This window comes from Chrysochloris asiatica, unplaced genomic scaffold (assembly GCF_000296735.1).
Source record: "Chrysochloris asiatica unplaced genomic scaffold, ChrAsi1.0 scaffold00090, whole genome shotgun sequence".
NCBI classification, from domain to species: Eukaryota; Metazoa; Chordata; class Mammalia; order Afrosoricida; family Chrysochloridae; genus Chrysochloris; species Chrysochloris asiatica.
In genome coordinates, this window is record NW_006408608.1 from 5,482,659 (window position 1) to 5,500,994 (window position 18,336).

An 18,336-nucleotide genomic window follows, 5' to 3' on the forward strand; every position below is an offset into this window, starting at 1 on the left:
CCCTGTATAGGGTTTCCAAGGCTGTTAATCTTTACGTGAGCAGAAAGTCTCATCTTTCTCCCGTGGATCAACTGGTAGTTTCAAACTGTTGACCTTGTGGTTCGCAGCCCGATTCATAACTACTACGCTACCAGAGGGTGGGGGTAGGGAAGGAAAAAAGTCAAAGAGCAAACAACTTTCCCCAAGTGAGACCTTACATTTTATTCCAGGAGGGAAGCCATCCAAGGAGCTTTCTCATATGCTATTTATACAGCCCTAGCTGCAAGAGAGTCTGGTAAATTAAGTGGGTTAGCTTCTAGCCTTTATAGTGGTGGAAAGCAAGGATTAGGGGGTGTGTGAATGACTTTGGGGTATCCAGGCTTCAGTATCTGCTGGACTGTCTCTCTTGAGGTCCCATGGCTTCTTGCCTTTACTTGTTGAAAAATTACTGCAGCCTTCTCTTTTTGAAGTCTGGTTTTGTTTCTCTGAACACAAAGGTGGACATAGACTCTCCAGTCCTGGAACTGCATCAAGACGTTCAGCTCCAGAACCACTGAAGATCTTAGTGGTATACCAGTGCCCTACTTCAAATACCAAGAACAAAGGTGCTGAGAAGCCCAAGCTTGAGTCAGGAGAGAAATCAAATGGGACTGGCTTGAATTGGGTATCAACCACTCAGCCAATCAGCTATGACCAAGGGATCAGTGCATAGAGGGCAAACCTCAAGGTGGAAGTGCATTCTCAGAGAAAGGGAGGCAGGGGCTGAAGAGACGCCCAAAGAACAATCTAGTTCATGGAGTGTAGAAAAGCAGGTGCTATCATGATTGTAATGCGGTGGTGATAAAAATGGACACATCCTTTAAAAGACCTAAAATATAGTGACATTCTACAAGCATTATATTTAAATTTTTGTTGTTATTAAGTGCTGTATACATGCTCAACATGCATGGTATTTTCCATATAACTTGGCTCCCAAATGCAAGTCAGCTACGTGAGCTACCGCTTAACCAAAAACTGACTGCTTTGGACTTCGGGGAGGTGGTACAATATAAACAATACCATGTACTGAAAAGTCGACTTAAGGGATTTTCGAGAATATTTTTGAGTGAATGTTCAGCTTCCTCACTAACTTCATTGTATTTTTATTTATTAAGGCTTTTATTGTGAATTGAGTGAAGGTTTACACGGCAGATCATCAGTTTTACATTCAACAAATCATTGCAATGATTACAATCCCCTCCATGTATCATCAGCTAACAGTATTTAGCTCTATTACCCTTTTTATTTTTATGTACACATGCCATAATGAAAATATGCATTTATTTAAATGTCCAAAGGGCACATTTTATAAGCTAGCCTCCTGCCCGCAGGCACACTGTTTTTCTCAGTCCATGGGCCTATAGTCCCCTACTGTTCTGTCTCTCTATGCCATGGTCTCTGCCACCATCTCTGTTGGTTAAGTTTTTCTGGTTAGGATCCCTTGTTCCTCTTATGCTCTTCCTCTTGAGGGTCCCTACACTGACTTTAGATCCTAACCCTGTGTAAGATATATTTATACTGGAATGTTCCAAAAAGAGTTTCTTTTCTTTTCTCCTACTTTTAATCAGTATAAAGAATACATCTGGTTTTGAAATATCAAAATATTTTTATTATGACTTTTAAGAAATAAAAGTAAATGATACCCATGAATTCTGGCTCTTCCTCCTATTTTGTTCAGCCATCCTGGTCAAACAAGGAAGGTAGAGGATGAATGGCAGGAGAGAGGACAGAACACGGGTGAAGCAGAGTGCGGTAAACAATGGCCTCTACACACACATACACGAGGAGTGTGTTCCACGGGCAGTGTCCACTCTTTGGTGACTGGGAACTTGGTCTGTCTTTATGGCCTTGGGGCTTCTTGGCGTGGCCACATGGGCACTATGAGATGAGTTAGAAACCCAAGTTCAAGACTCAATTCTTTAACTTATGAGTTGTATGATGATGTTGTTGTTGTTATGAAGTGCCGTCGAGTCGGTTCTGACTCATAGCGACCCTATATAGGGTTTCCAAGGAGTGGCTGGTGAGCTTGAACCGCCAACATTGTGGTTCAGAGTGGCCTTGCACACTAGTGTGTTAACCCACAGCGCCACACCAGGAGTCCTGTGTAATGTTGGGCCAGCCATTTTTAACTACTCTTAGCCTCAGCTTCCTCATTTGTGAAATGGGGAACTTAATACTATTTACCTCCCAGGTCTTCTTGTTGTTGTTGTTAAGTGCAATCGAGTTAGTTCCGACCCATAGTGACCCTGTTTTTAGGGAAGGATTAAATAAGTGTTTTCAAAACTGCAGAGTGCCATATAAGTGTTAGCCATTTTGACAGAAGTGATAAAACTGATTGGCATTCTAAATTTATTATAATACATTCAGCTGTAAATGCCTTATACCATGGTCCTCTCTGTAGCCGAGATTACCATTCTGCCGAGTGGCCACAGTACAAGTCTTAAATATTCTCTTGCAGCTCCTTGGAGGTGTGATATTTGGGTACATCATGACCCAACCATGGACTCAACGTAATTTATCTCCTCAGGCCTGGGTATCTGGATTACAAACTTTAATGCAGTCTTCATATGCCTGACTGTACATACACTCATGAATATTTTTTTAAAAGAATGTCTTTTACCACACACTCCAAAATCCAGTATTGTGCCAAAGACCAGTTTAGAACGCAAAACATTAGACTAATAATCTTTAAAGTTCTATAAAAGCATCTTAGTATTTTAACACAGAAGAGTCAATCTGACTCACAGAGTATCGTGTGAGGCACTTCTGGATGACATTTCTCTAGTTCCGTCCACCAGGTTTAGATAACAAGAGGTTCTGGCTGCATTTGCTCGGTGAGTCTTTCTTCAGTATCTCCCTTTCCTGGTCCGTCTTTGGGGTAGTTTTTCTGGCTCCAACCTTCAACAAGTGAAAGAAAATACATCAACTCTGTAATTACACTGAGATCTCAAAATGTTCCCTACAAATAGCTTTATTTACCATGAATAATTTTTTTGTACACAAAATATGTTTGTTGTGAAAATAAAAATCAAACAAAGAGATGAGAAACAAGAAGCTAAGATGATATATTACCATCACCCTACTCAAAGATAAGCATTGCTAATGTTTGGGTATACACCTTTCCTTATCGGCATATATATTTATTTGTATTTATAGTCTAAATTTTGCTCTTTTTAGAGTTTCATGTTTTTGAAACCAGGGGCTCTGTACGGTGACTATGAAGTTTCTTTCTCTTGAAAAGCTGCGATTGCATTGAATGAGTTCTAAATCTTTGACGTCTTAAAAGGAGCAAATGCAGGCTATTTGATGGGTTCTGTCTAGCCCTCTGCTTAGCATGTTACCCCCAGAGGAAGGGCCACCCTGGCTGCTATGTCTGTGATCCTGCCCGCTGGCCATCGATGACTGGACACTTGGAACCAGCTGGGTTATTAGATGATTACTCCCAGGTTTTGGGGTTATATGGGCTCTGACATGCTACTTGCCCCCTGGGCTGGTCCTCTGAACCAGGTGCCTGTGACAGAGTCCCTTCCTGTCACATGACTGGAGAAGAAAAAAATCAGCAGACTATGGAGAGATGCAGAGGTGGCATGCAGGACATATATGTGCATGTGTGTGAGACAGTCCATTTGATCTAATGGCTAACTGTTCTTAAGGCCTCATTGCCTTGTTGTTGTTAAGTGCCATTGAGTCAGTTCTGACTCATAGCGAGGTTTCCGAAGAGCAGTTGGTGGGTTTGAACAGCTGACCTTCTGGTTCCCAGTCCAGGGCTGATCTTACAGAGCCACAGCTGGACCTCCCATTCCTTTAGACCTTAGCTTTGATGAGGCACCCATTCCTGTATCCTTTTAATAACCTCTCTTCTTTCCTAAGTGGGTTTGGTTTCTGTTATTCATGACTTGAGACTCTCCAACCCTAAAAAACCAAACCCACTGCTTCCCATCCCAGTTGATTCTGACGCATAGTGACCCCATAGGGCCGGGCAGCGCTGCCCCACCGGTTTCCAAGTCTGTTATCTTTATGGAAACAGACTGCCTCGTTTCTCTCGAGGAGCTGCTGTTTGGTTCGAACCGCTGACCTTTCAGTTAGCAGCCTAATACTTAAACACGGCACCACCGGGCCTCCTTTCAAGAAATCTCCCCTCCCCCAGGGTTTAAATTGCCAACTCTTTCTCCTGAAGATGGTTGTCTCTAACCATCATGATACGTATATATTCACTTGAGAGGAGGAGGGTGGGCTGCAGAGTTGAGTTTCAGCTCTGCCACTTCCTCCAGGACCCTCAGTTTTGTCACCTGTCAAACAGGGATCACGGCATTTGTCCTGTCTTCCTCAGAGAGCTGAGGAGAGATTCTGAGAGAACTCAGTGGAAGGGGTTGTTAGGACCATCTCTTTAGCTCTTTCTTCTGACTTTAAAATTACCTTGACTGTATTTTGAGACTGAATTCAAAGTCATTTCAGAATGAGAAAAGCTAAAATGTTTATCTCTGCACTAGTCCATGAAGTTAGTATTAGTTGCAAGGCCCAGGCAGGGAGAAGACAAACAGACAGCAAATTGGAAAGCCTTTTTGCCTTGAAACAACCTTTCCTTTATCTTCCTTTTTGGATGGTTGCCAAATGCCAGAGTCCATACTGGGTGTGGGCTTGCCGGTTGGAGTTGGAGCCAGAAAGTTTGTTAAAAATAGAGTCCCACATCCCCATGCTCCTGCTCCCCCATCCCCCAACACACACACACCCAGGAATGCCAGGAGCTTTGGGAGGAGACTGCCGAAGGCACATGGGATGGCTGACCTGGAAGAAGATGAGACTGGGGAATGTGAAAATGCAAATGTTGTGGGCAGGAAGGGCTGGGGAACCCTCGAAGAGTCCACCGAGTAAAGACAGCCACTGGTGAGCTGTTCTGATATTCGGAACCACGAGCCTTACCCTTGGGATGAAAAAGAGGGATGGAAGCCAGTCATTTGCATGGTGAGACCCAGGTGTAAACTGTTGTAGTTAAGTGCCCAGTCCCCCACTCTTGGCTACCCCATGGCAAAAGTGCACAACTGGATCTGACTTGGTGATCCACAGGGTTTTCACGGCTGACCTTTGGAAGTAGATCTCTAGACCTTTGTTCCTAATCTAGTTGAGTCTGGAAGCTTTGCTGGAATCTGTCCAACATCACAACTCAGGGTATCCAACAAACAACCCGCTGATGTTGACTCAATTTCTACTCAAAGCGACCCTACAGACCAGAATAGAATTGCTCCATTAGGTTTCTGAAGCTGTAAGGCTATGGCACAGCCCTCCTCATCTATCTGTCACTGGTGCGATGGAACCATTAGCCTTACAGTTAGCAGCCCAGTGCTTAATCCACTGGGTCATTGGGCACCTCAGAATATACTGAAGTGGCTATTTCTGGCAACTGCAAATTTGGCTCTAGAAAGACCCCGGCTCAACCGCAGGCCTCAGTTTAAACATTTCTTCTTCAGGGAGGTCCTCTCCTGTCTTCTGGATTGGAGGGTAGACTGTGAAATACGCCCCCTTTAATCCTTTGTCCTCAACACACTTTGCATGAATAATTATTTAATTAATTACTTGTATTTACTTTTAAAAGTCCCAAGAATGTAAGCCAGTAAAGCAGGGATCTTTATTTGTTTATCATTGATCTAACTCAGTCTTTCTGGACCCTTCTTTTTATTATCACCTTCCTAACGAGCCTTGTTTAGTAGTCCTGGTGTGGTATTGTGGGATAAAGCACCTGACCACAAGGTTGGTTTGAACTGGAAGGTCAGCGGTTCAAACTCACCAGCTGCTCCTTGGAAGTCCTATACAGGGTCGCTATGAGTTGGAACTGACTCGATGGCACTTCACCACCACAACAGGGAGCCTTGTTTCCCGTGGACAGCAGATTTGCCTAATGCAAAATGTTGTTTGCTTTCTTGGCTGCTGCTTCCATGAGTGTTGATGGTTCATCCAAGCAGAATGAAGTCCTTGACAACTTCAATCTTTTCTCCATTTATCTTGATGATATTTATTGGTCCAGTGGTGAGGATTTTTGCTTTCTTTACATTGAGGTGCAACCCATACAGAAGGCTATGGTCTTTGATCTTCATCAATAAGTATTTTAAGACCTTTCAGCTTTCAGCAAGCAAGATTGTATCATCTGCATATCATAGGTTGTTAATGAGTCTTCTTCTAATTCTGATGCCACGTTTTTCTTCATATAATACAGTTTCTTGATTATTTGTTCAGCATACAGGTTGAATAAGTATGGTGACGGAATACAACCCTGTCACACACCTTTCCTAATTTTAAACCATTCAGTGTTCCCTTTTTCTGTTCGAACAACTGCCTCTTGTTCTATGTACAGTTTCCTCAGGAGCACAATTAAGTGTGCAGGAATACTCATACTTCGCAATATAGTCCATAACTTGTCACAATGCACACAATTGAAAATCTTTGCATAGTCAATAAAGCACAGGTAAACATTTTTGGTATTCTCTGCTTTCAGCCAAGATCCATCTGATGTCAGCAATGATATCCCTTGTTCCACGTCCTCTTCTCAATCTGGTTTGAACCTCTGGAAGTTCTCTGTCAATGTATACTTGTAGCCATTTCTCTATTACCGTCAGCAAAACTTTACTTGCATGGGATAATAATTATATCGTCTGATGATTTCTGCATTCCATTGGTTCCAGGGGGCTTCATGTCTTAGAGAAGCACACTATTCCCAAACACAAGCCCATCCTGAGAACTCCTCTGCTATCTTAAATCCCCAGGTGGTTCTCAGCCAAACTGTGGGGTGATTTCCTTCTGCTTGCATCTCTCCCATGTGCACAGACAAATAAGCATCAGACCCCACACTCACTCCCACTGTGGAGGGGGACAGGTCTCAGACCAGATCTCTCCTCTGAATGTCCACTTCTGAGTAGAAACCATCTGCTAGTCTCAGAATAAGAGTACTGCTGAGAAGAGGCTTCTGTTCCCCATCTTAGGTTTTCCCATGATAATTTTGACTGAGGACAACTGTGGCCTTTAATTCAATTCTACGACATCTCCCTCACTTCTTCATCTGAAATGTGTTCGCTTTCCAGCTTCCTGAGAGCTCGCTTCTACTTTGTGCAGAGTGGGAATATGGATTGGGCCAATTCCAGTTCCAGGGCAGAACTGTGAATGGCAATGTTCTAATGTGCTTAAGACTTCCTACACTTGATTCTCAACTCTTAGAAAAGAATAAATCCTCTAGGGGCTGCTTTCTTGAAATCCAAGAGAAATGCCACCTGAACTATATCCAGTCTACTACCTTTAAAAGAGGGTAAGGGGCACTCATTTGGGGTCAGCTTTGCATTTGAGTTCGGTTCTTTGACTTAGTTGTGTGGTAAGTTATTTAAAGTCTCTGACAAATCCTCAGACACCTCATTGTAAGTTGAGGCTAATAACAGTATCAACCTCATAAGATTGTTGGGAAGATTAAATGAGATAATACATGTTGCGTGTTCAGCTCTATGCCTGAAACATACTAAGTGCTCAGCACATACTAGACGTGACACAGCTGTCCTCTGGGTTTCCCACTGGTGTATACGGTTGCAGCAAAGTGAATTACTTAATATGGCCCTTTATGTGTGCTTAGAAGGAGGGGTAAAGGGAAAATCCCCACTGACTAGTTTTCCTCTTTTCCAGATGGGTCTGGTGAAAGAAATGATGCTGATAAGATTTTGTTATTTCAATTGTAATTGTTAGTAATATTGATCATGATTGTCAGAACTGTAATTGTGGAAGATATGGAGCTAAAAGGAGGGAGTAGTTGTATTTATTTCAGGAACGGACAATCCCAGGACATCAAGAAGGAAGGATATGAGTGGAACTTGGGATCCCTGCCTGAAGAAGCAACGACAGAGGTGGCAGAGTTGGTGACATGGAGCAGCTATGGACTCTAGGCCCATGGACTGAATGTGCCTACGGGTTGGAGATTGGCTTTTGGACATTTATGTGTGCATCAAATATTTCTGATTTGTTCATTCGTGATATGTAAGGGGAAAATAGGGCCAGTGCGTTTTCGGTTGTATGTGTTTTAGTTATATTATGTCAGGTGCAAGTATGATGTAACCTAATATAGGCGTAGTTAGCTCTACTCTTAGGGTCATCCTGAAATGATAAACTTTATGAGGATTTAAGAAGAATAAATGAAGATCAGACCAATAAGTGTAAAAAAAATATAATAAATTATATATATATATATATATACACACACACACACACAGACACACACACACACACACACTATATTTTAAGCCATCTTGTAACTCTCACACAGTGATTGGATGGGTCTGTATACATAAGTGGCCCACCAAGGGGATAACAATGTAAATAAGGCACATGGAACCCTTGTGGGTGGGATTATGCAAACAATTATATAGAATACTAACAAGGGGATTGGTCAGTTTTGCCATCTAGTAAGAGCCAATCTCAGAGACCAGAGAGAGCATCCCACTACCACAGAGACAGAAGAGCTGGAAATGAGTGAGTCCTTTGAATCTGGGGTCTCTACACTGAACACTTCCTAGACTCAGGAGACAGCTGTAACAACCAGATATGGCAAGAAGCAGCTGCAAGCGTGGCAGGATTCAGAGGCAAGGAAAATGGCAACAATAGAACGAGGAGACTGAAACGAGCTGGTGCAGTGGACTTCCCAGTTCACGGAGTGAGGTAGCTAACAATGGGCATGCAGACCTAGGGAGTGAGAGAGCTGAGCAGGTTTGGACCCGACGCTACCTGGCCTGTAGGCACTTATCAGCAGAGCTAACAGCATTGTAACACATGTTGGAGCAGGGCAGAGGCCAGGCTGAGGGGGCCTGAGAGAGGAAGTCTGTTCTCAGGGGGCCAAATTTGCTCCACGTGGCCGCGAGGAGCTGAGAGAGCTGTCCTGCACTGGAGAAAGGAGATTTTATCTCTGTGTTTCCTGATCCCAATCCCAAATTGTAACCTGGTACTTCCCTAATAAAGGAGCCTTGGTAGCACAATGGGGTTCAAGTTGGGTTGCAAGCTGCAAAGTGAGCAGTTCAAATCTACCAGCCGCCCTGCAGGAGAAAGATGAGGCTTTCTCCTCCCATAAAGATTTACATACTCAGAAACCCTAAACAGGGTCGCTATGAGTTGGAACCAGCTCCATGGTACCCTACCATGCACACACTTCCCTAATAAACCCCATAATAGAAAGTATTGTCTGTGGGTTCTATGGACCACTGCAATGAAATATTGAACACTGCAGAGAAGTAGAGATTGAATGAGTGTAGAGATGTATCTAGGGTAGAGTAGGTGGTGCACATACTCTGGGTACCACTTAAATGTGGGTGCCAATGAGCAGTTTTTATTGGCAATGCAGTTTCCATCTCCAGTGGCGAGACATCATTCAGTAAGTTAAAACTAGCTGCTGTAAGTGCTGTTTTCCATGGATATACCTCTGCATAGGGAGGAATGGCTGGCATCAGAAGTAATAAAAAGGTTGGAGGATGGAGGTGAATTTGAGGAACCAGCCTTGGGTTGTTCTTTATTTTTCTCCACTTTTGTGAAGTTAGAGGATGCCAGACACCACACCCTTTTGACAACTGTTTTCTCTTCACTCTGGCTCACCTGGAAGTTTGAGTTCTGCATCTTGTTCTTCACCATCTCTACAAATATTCGTCTCTTTAATACAGAAAGAATAATGGCAACATTTAGCAGATATTCCTCTTAGTCTACTGTATCAAAGACAAAATGGATTCTCCTCAACTTTTCCGATGCTACTCATTTGGAATGTTGAGCCTTGTTGGGGGCAGGGAATGAGAATGTGGGTCTTCAGGGAGGATGGTTTTGAGGGGCAAGGGTGCAGTCCTGTTGAGTCTCTTGGAATCTCTAGATTCCAGAACATGGGGAGGCTGGCCAACTGAGCTAAGAAACCATGGAGGATAAGTCTGCTTTAGCTAGAAGTACAGCCTCAAAGGACAGGTGAAAGAGGCTGCAAATCTTTGGTAGGTTTCTACCTAAGCATCCCAATGGCTCAAATGTGATAAAACCCACAGTGGTTGAGCTCACAGTCAATGACAGTTGGGGGTTCTTGATTAGAAGCCACCGTCACCCCAAATCTAGAGCATATTGTTTCCCTGGGGTTTAACCCATGCTGATCCAAGTCGCCTCTTGCATCTGTCTTTCAGGAACTATTCACTGAAGAAACAGTGTCCCAACAGTGAATTAGGGAGTTGGGACCTCACTCATAACCCAATACACTCAACCAGGTGAATGGGCAATGGTGTCAGGAAGAGGAAGTTCTCAGAGAGCCCTAGGTTTCCACTTAGGTCACCAACCAACCTGCTGCTTATCCCAGCTAAGGGAGTAAAAGAAGTGGTGATGTGGCCCAATGGGGATGGCAACCAATGAGGAGATGGCTCCTCTCTAAGGGAGCTGGAGAATGGTGACCTTGTGGGAACATGGACCTAGTATCATCACATTGTGCAAATCTCCATGAGAATGTCCTATTTTGAAATGTTATTTAACAAATCCCATGAGTCAAACGAAATATCATCTGTGGGCTGTCATTTTGAGACCTGTGCCTCAGGGCCTGCCCTTGGTATCTAGGTGGTGCTCAGTAAATATTGAACTTTACTGAATTTGCTGGGATATGATGTCATCAATCTGTCTTAAGAAGTAGTATCAGTTCCTACATTATACTACCCTGTTGTTGTTGTTAAGTCATTGTTCCTTTTTGCTTTTGTGCTAAGAATATTCTTAGAGATGTTGTGTATTATGTCATGCAATGTCCTATATCTAGGGGAAAATCCAGTTTAGTCTTTGGTCTAAGGAAATTTTAAACATCACATCCAGTGCATTTCTTGCACACTGTGAACTATGGACCAAGTTGTGTTTTCCATTTCTCACTGGCTTCCGAGAAGCTGAGAGTCAAATGCATGGCTCCTCCTTGGTAGGTATGGAGGTGGTGACAGTTGGTACTTTCATCTCTGTTCCTGGCTCCATTTTGTTCCCACCCTTCTTTTTCCCCCTTTTCACCCCACTTATTTCATTATTAGGGGCAGGGAGCCCTCTTACCCAGAGTTCTCCCACCCCTTGCTTTTCCCCTTCTTTTTATGAGCTCATCTCCAAATCCCCAGATCATTCCATACCCAGAAAGGTTGCTTTAATAGCCACAAGTACACTTGCATTTCCTCTCTGCCTTTCTCATCCCAGAATACTGGGCTGGATACTTGCTTGTTTCTAGGACTATTGGTATGAATTGCAGGCAGGGGATGATGTAGAGAAGGGAGAAAGTGAGGGTGTGTCGATATTCCTCGGGCAGTACCTGCTGGCATTTGCATTCCATAAACTCTTACTCTTTGAGTAATAGTAAAATGCTGAGTCTACTTTGTGTCTGATTGCAAGGCTGACAAACCTCTCCATACCTGCCTCTCCTTCTCTTTAAAGGAACAGTTGCAAGATGTTGATTCTTTTGCATTTCTCTGTTGGTGATCCTCTAAACGTTCCTGAGTGAAAATATCAGGTGGGCAAAAAAGTGTTTAGTGTACTCTTACCTGCTCCGTTCTCTGCCACAACTATGGGATTTTAAAGAGATGTTGGGATTCACTGAAATTCATGGACACAAGATGGGATGGGGAGGGCTGAGAGTTGTTTTTTTTTACTTCAATCCTCATCTGTTCCTACATTATACTACCCTGTTGTTGTTGTTAAGTGCCATTGAATTGGTTCAGACTCATAGAAACCCTGTATAGGATTTCTGAGAACATTTTATTTCTTCACCCTTATGTGGATCCAAGAGTACCACTCCGAAACGCCACATCCGTTCTCATCCTATACAACATCTACCAATTTCTACTCTTTTGTCAAAAACACACAAATGACACCGAGGAAACAAGGGTTTTAAGAATATCTGGGAGCAAGAGAATCCTGAAAAGTTGTGAGCTAAGTATGAGGATGAGTCAAAAATTATCTGCACTCTGGTTATATTAATAGGCCTGCCCACGTCCATGGCTGATGACAGCATTGAACGTGCACGTGAAATGATTCTGTTGAATAAATGAGTGACAGTGGATTAGGTGGCAAATCATTTGCAAATCAGCCATGGTTCTGCCTATGAAATAATCCATGACAGACTTGTGTTTCAAAAAGTTTGTGTGATAAAGTTGGGAGTAGTTAATCTTACATTCCAGGAAAGAGGACCCTAGGGCCATCAAGAGAGAAGAGCATGAGCAGAAAGTGGGACCCTATTCAGAGAAGCACTGACATCAGAGATGGAGGCAGAGATGAGACATGGAGAGAGAGAGCAGCTGAGGTCTCTAGACTCATGGAAAGAGAGGGACTGAGGGCTGGCAGCTAGGAGGCAGACTTGTAGAATGTGCCCTTTGGTTGTTTAAATAATTTTATATTCCTGCATGTTTTTGTGTGCATCAAAAAACAAAACAAAGCAGATGGAATAGAAGCAAATACTGTTAAATGATGATGCATGGAGGGGATTGTAATCATTGCAAAATATGATGAGTGTAAAACCGATGTTCTCCCATGTAAACTATCATTCAATTCACAATAGAAGCTTTAAAAAACAAAACAACAGCAACAAAACAAAGGCAAAATAAAGATTGTTTCAGATTAAAAAAAAATTAAAAAATGTGTGAGATGGGTACCAAAACAACTCATGGAAAAGCATAAACAGAAGAGTTTGGACATCTGCAAACAAAATTTGGGCCAATACTTGAGGGAAGGGAAAAGTTTCTTTAAAAAAATCGTTACTGGTGACAAGACATGGATTCATCACTATGAGCCTGAGAGTAAACAGGAGAGTATGGAATGGAAACACCCTCACCAACCAAGAAAAAACTAAAAAGTCAACCCTCAGCTGGAGATTGATGCTGACAGTTTTCTGGGATCCTCAAGGGCCAGTATTGGAACACTAGCAGGAAGAAGGTAACACAATCAACAGAGCTCATTGTAGTGAGTTGCTCACTGAAGAGCTGAAGCCTAAGTTTTGGATTAAATGCAGAGGACTGTTATCCAAGGGTGCTGTGATCTTGCATGACAATGCACATCTGTACTCCTCTGCCCACACTGTTGACACTCTTGCAGAAACTTTGTTTTGAGGTGTTAAAGCATCCTCCCTACAGTCCTGATCTTGCTCCATCAGACTTTCACCTGTTTGGTCCCCTGAAAGCAGCCCTTTGAGGATGAAGATTCATTCACCTCTGATGAAGAACTGAAAACAGATGTGGACTTGTGGCTTGCAGCTCAGCTGAAAACATTTTAAAATAAGGGAATATGAAAGCTTGTGGACAGATGGACCAAGTGTATTGAAAAGTAAGGCGATTATGTTGAAAGATGATGTATTTGTCTTTCCTAAAAGTTGATAAGGAGCTTGGGTAGCGTAGTGGTTATGAATCAGGCTGCGAACCGCAAGGTCAGCAGTTCAAAATTACCAGCTGCTCCGCAGGAGAAAGATGAGGCGTTCTGCTCCCATAAAGATTTACAGCTTCAGAAACCCTGTTCAGGGTCACTATGGGTCAGAACCTATTCAATGGCACTTAACAACACCAACAAAAGTTGATAAATTCCACAACCAGAGTGCAGATAATTTTTGACTTACCTTCATAAAATAACTATGATAATACAAGTGTACCTGTTGGATGATCCTGTTTGCCAGGTCCTCTGCTAAGGGTTTTATATTCATGCCCCCACTGAAGTGAACCCTAGGAGCTAGGAGCCACATGGAAGCATGGCTGTAAGTTAGGTGCCATTTTAATTCTTATCTTCAAGATGAGGGATCTGAGTCAACCATTCAAGATTGAGAGGGCAGCATTAACATAAAGACAAACCTCAGAAGCATTGGGAAAGGAGAAATGAAAACAAGAGGCACAGGGAGAAGGTGGGATAAATGATGTTACATGGAGGGGATTGCAGTTGTCGAGATGAAAAAAAGCGTACGATCTGTTGAATGCAAAACTGATGCTCTGCTCTGTAAACCTTCACCCAATTCACACACACACAAAAAAAAAACAAAAAAGAAAAAAGGAAAGAAAAGATGAAGAACCTGAGGTAATTAAGCAGAGGGAAAGTCAGAGGCACCAGCCAAAATCACAGGGACAAAGCTGTGGCTGGGTTTGATTTGATTGGCGGGGCCTGGGAGGAGCATGGAGCTGCTTCCTCAACCAGAACTAGCCATACACTTGTGCAGTTCTCACTCTTGAAACCCTCAGAAGGACTTGCACGCCTCTGAAATAGCAACTTCTGTGCATTTAACAATCTAAAATTCTAGTCTTGACTCATTTACAAGAAGGGTCTTGGCTGTAGCCCTAGTCGTTGTATTCACAAAACAGAGAAGAGAAACTTTTACAAAAGAGCTGCCGGCTTTAGGAAGACCAGGGAAAAGGGCTCAGGGTTTGCTGAACACATTAGCTGGCGGAAAGTTTGCTGCAACAACAACAAAACATAAAGTAAAAAGAGGAAACAATGTAGATCTAGAACATCCAAATGAAGAAAAAAATCAAGTAAAAATAAATGAAAATAAACCTAACTGTAACTTTGAAAACTACACCAAGCCCTAGCCCAACCATTACCCCTAATACTAACCCTAATCCTAACCATACCCTAACAATAAACGAAGTCTTAGGCCTAATCTAGACCTAGCCACAGTCCTAACCCTCACTCTTTTCTTTAATCCCCCAACAAAAGAAAGCTCTCTTCAAGAAACACAGAGGCACCCCCATATCTGTGATTCCTTCCCCCTGGCCCCTGTATTCCCCAAGTAACTGAGAGCTTGCTATGTGCCAGGCACTGCATACATTGTCATTTAACCCTCCCACTGTCCCAGGAAGCAGGTCCTCTTATCATTTTGTTGTTGCTTAGCAACCTGAGACACACAGAGATAAGGCCACTTACTCAAGGTCACTCAGGGACAGAGCAGGGGCTCAGACCGCATCTTATTTGACTCCGACATCTGCCTCTTGGAGTACTGGTGTGGTGCCGTAGGTCGGTTTCAACAAAAGGTTGGCGGTTCAAGCTCACCAGTTGCTCCTCGGAAACGCTATACAGGGTTGCTATGGATCGGAACTGACTGAGATGCATTGCTGCTTTATCTCATGATGTAGGAAGTACAAGAGACCGGATAGGCCTGGGCCAATGTTACTGTCACAAGATCATATGGAGAGAGGGACGGGTCCAAACATTCCAGAGTTAGGAGGCCAATGACCACAGAGGGTCTCTGTGAATACCTACCATGGAAGTTTCTCCCAACATTTTATATCTAGCTTCAATCTCACAGCCAAAGGTATTAGTGTGAAAGCATGACTTTTGATTCTAGAAAGTTCTACTTAGTGATGGATGTTAAATATTAAAACTACATCAGTTTCTGGTGGATGGGGTGGTTCTGAAGCTCAATGATGATTTAATAAAACTTCCAGGAAAGTCATTTCATTTCAATAACTCTCATCTTTATGAAGGGTAAACAGTCATAAAAAAATGTTTAAGACTTTGAAAAAATCAAGGCTCTTTTGTAAAACTTAAGTGTCCAATTTTTTTTTTTTTTTTAAAAGGGAACTTTTTTTTCTTTTTTAACTTCCATTTAAATAGTGAAATCTACTCCTAGGAAGGAGCTGATAACAAGGTAGACATATACACATTCCCTTTGTTGTTGGTGTTAAGTGCTGTGAAGTCAGTTGTGACTCCTAACAAACCTGTATAGAGTTTCTGAGGAGCAGCTGGTGAGTTTGAACTGTCCACCTTGAGGTTCAAACTGATTTTGTAGTCCAGTGCTTATCCTACAGTGTTGCATCCCACATTCCCTTTAGAATTTTGCAAGACTTTAAAATCAATCTATAGCTGTATCTGTGGAGCACGGTAGTTCTATAGGATTAGCACTGGACTGCGAACCACAAGATTGGAAGTTCGAGCCCACCAGTCACTCCCTGGGAAAAGATGAGGATTTCTGCGCCCACAAAGATTTATAGCCTATGTTGCTGTTAGGTGCCATCGAGTCGGTTCCAACTCATAGTGACCCTGTATAGGGTTTCTGAGGAGCAGCTGATGGGTTTGAACAGCCGACCTTGTGATTCCCGGTCCAGTGCTGATCTACAACCTGTATCTACCTACTTACCTATCTATCTACTTATCTATGTGTACTGTGGAGTCGGTTCAGACTCATAGCGACCCTGTATAGAGTTTCCGAGGCTATAAATCATTACGGGGGCAGAAAGCCTCACCTTTCTCCTGTGGAACAATTGGTAGTTTTGTGAGCTTAGCAGCTCGATTTGTAACCACTACGCTACCGGTGCTCCCTACTTATCTATGTTCCTGGAAAACAGGAAGTGCTAACAACATAATAGTAATGAAGCCTGAAAAGTGAAATTGTGCCATGGAATGAACACCCCACAAGCAATGGTGAGTGGAGTATAAGGGCTCACCCTGAAAACAGAAGCAAAGAGAGAACATGGGCTAGAGATCTGAGTGGGAAGCCCTTTTCTGAGGCTGAGTAGCCAAGTAACATTATCTCCCCATGAGCCTCAGTTTTCTCATACATCAAGCGGGCTGACACTGGGCAGCCTACCGGTCAGGCTGAGGGGAGAGAGGGTGTGGGAACAGAGGGGTGCAGGTGCCCATGGGTGGTGTCCTGTAAACACCACCATCAGCACTATCGGGATGCTGTTCAGTCATAGTTCTTAGCAAATCAGCCCCAAGTTGTTAATCCTGCAAGCCTGAAAGTTCTCAGCTCAGGCTTTTGTATTTCGGGGGGCCTCCTGACACAGGTTTAACATGGCCATTTCAGACCCTTCTCCCATTGAGGGATGCTGAGTGCCAAGCGGGCTGGCACAGCACATGCATTGTGTAGAAACGAATGAGGCGGCCCATGAATACTGCATCTGCAGCCTGATTATGTAAATCCGCGGGTTTCTTACATCATCAGCCAGCACACGACAATGGGCTTTGGGGACCCTTTGCTGTACCATTCTGTGGCTTGAGGTCTGTGCTATGGGGGCTAGCCTGCCAAGTTGGGTGGAGGTGGGGCTGCGTAGGGATGGAGTCACATCAAAGGAGAAGCCAGGTCTCTGTTCCTGCTCAGCTCTCTCTGGTAGCTGTTGTGAAAGGAAGCTGTCCTCTGCCTAAGGCAGCCCCATGACACACGAAGACGGGGGCCTGTGATGTTTAATTCAGGGTGGTGAGCGCTAGGAACCCCCCGTCCAGGACTCCCTTAGAAGCAGGACGCTGCTATTATTTCTGAGGCTGGAATCTGGGGAGCCTGACATCTTAATGGAAGGCAGGATTCTGCAAGGAGCTCACCTGACCAGCACCTCTGGCTGGGGAGGGCACCGTCTATGGGGGCTGGACCTCCTTAGAGCTCATGCCAGGCCACACTCACACTCAAACATGCACATGCGTACCCACACTGAAACGTGCACACAACACACTCAAACACACATGTAACTATCAGGAACACATACTCACATATTGCTCATACACACACACACAACACAACCATACACACTTAAATGCACACACACACGCATGCATGCACAAACACAGTTGCGTGTCAGGAAAACTAACAATTACAAGTAGTACAATGGAAATTAACCTAGCATTGTTGTTTTTAGGTGCCATTGAGTCGGTACCAACCCATAGCGACCTTATGCACAGCAGAATGAAACACTATCTGATCCTGGGCCGACCTCACTACTGTTGCCATGCTTGAGTCCATCGATGCTGCCACTTGGCCAATCCATCTCATTGGAGGTCTTCCTCTTTTTTTCTGACCCTCCACTTTACCAAACATGATATCCTTCTCTAGTGACTGGTCCCTCCTGACAATATGTCTGAAGTATGAGAGATGAAGTTTGGCCATCTTGGCCTCCAAGTAGCACGCTGGCTGTACTTCTTCCAAAATGGATCTATTGGTTCTTTTGGCAGCCCACGGCACTTTCAATATTTTTCTTCAACACCGTAACTCAAAAACATCAATCCTACTACGGTCTTCATTTTTCACTGTCCAGCTTTCACATGTATATGAGGTTATGGAAAATACCATGGCTTGGGTCAGGCGCACCTTAGTCCTCAAGCTGACATCTTTGTTCTTCAACACTTTAAAAAGGTCTTGTGCAGCAGCTTTGCCTAATGCAATACATCGTTTGATTTCTTGACTTCTGCTTCCATGAGTGTTGATGGTTGATCCAAGAATGAAGTCCTTGACAACTTCAATCTTTTCCACGTTGATAAGGATGTTGTTTATTGATCCAGTGGTGAAGATTTTTGTTTTCTTTACATTGAGATGTAATCCATACCAAAGGCTGTGCTCTTTGATCTTCATCAGTAAATGTTTTAAGT

General features: G+C 43.4%; 1 protein-coding gene across 1 annotated transcript in view; it reads right to left on the minus strand.

The window, feature by feature from the left end:
• Positions 1 to 2,799: 2,799 nt before the first annotated feature.
• Positions 2,800 to 18,336, minus strand: part of FHAD1 (forkhead-associated (FHA) phosphopeptide binding domain 1) — a 216,523-nt gene continuing 200,986 nt past the window's right edge. Inside the window, exons 29-30 of the mRNA XM_006866421.1 lie at positions 9,625 to 9,678; positions 2,800 to 2,916 (exon numbers count right to left, since the gene is read on the minus strand). Coding sequence (XP_006866483.1) covers positions 2,800 to 2,916; positions 9,625 to 9,678 — 171 coding nt within the window. The remainder of the gene's footprint in view (positions 2,917 to 9,624; positions 9,679 to 18,336) is intronic.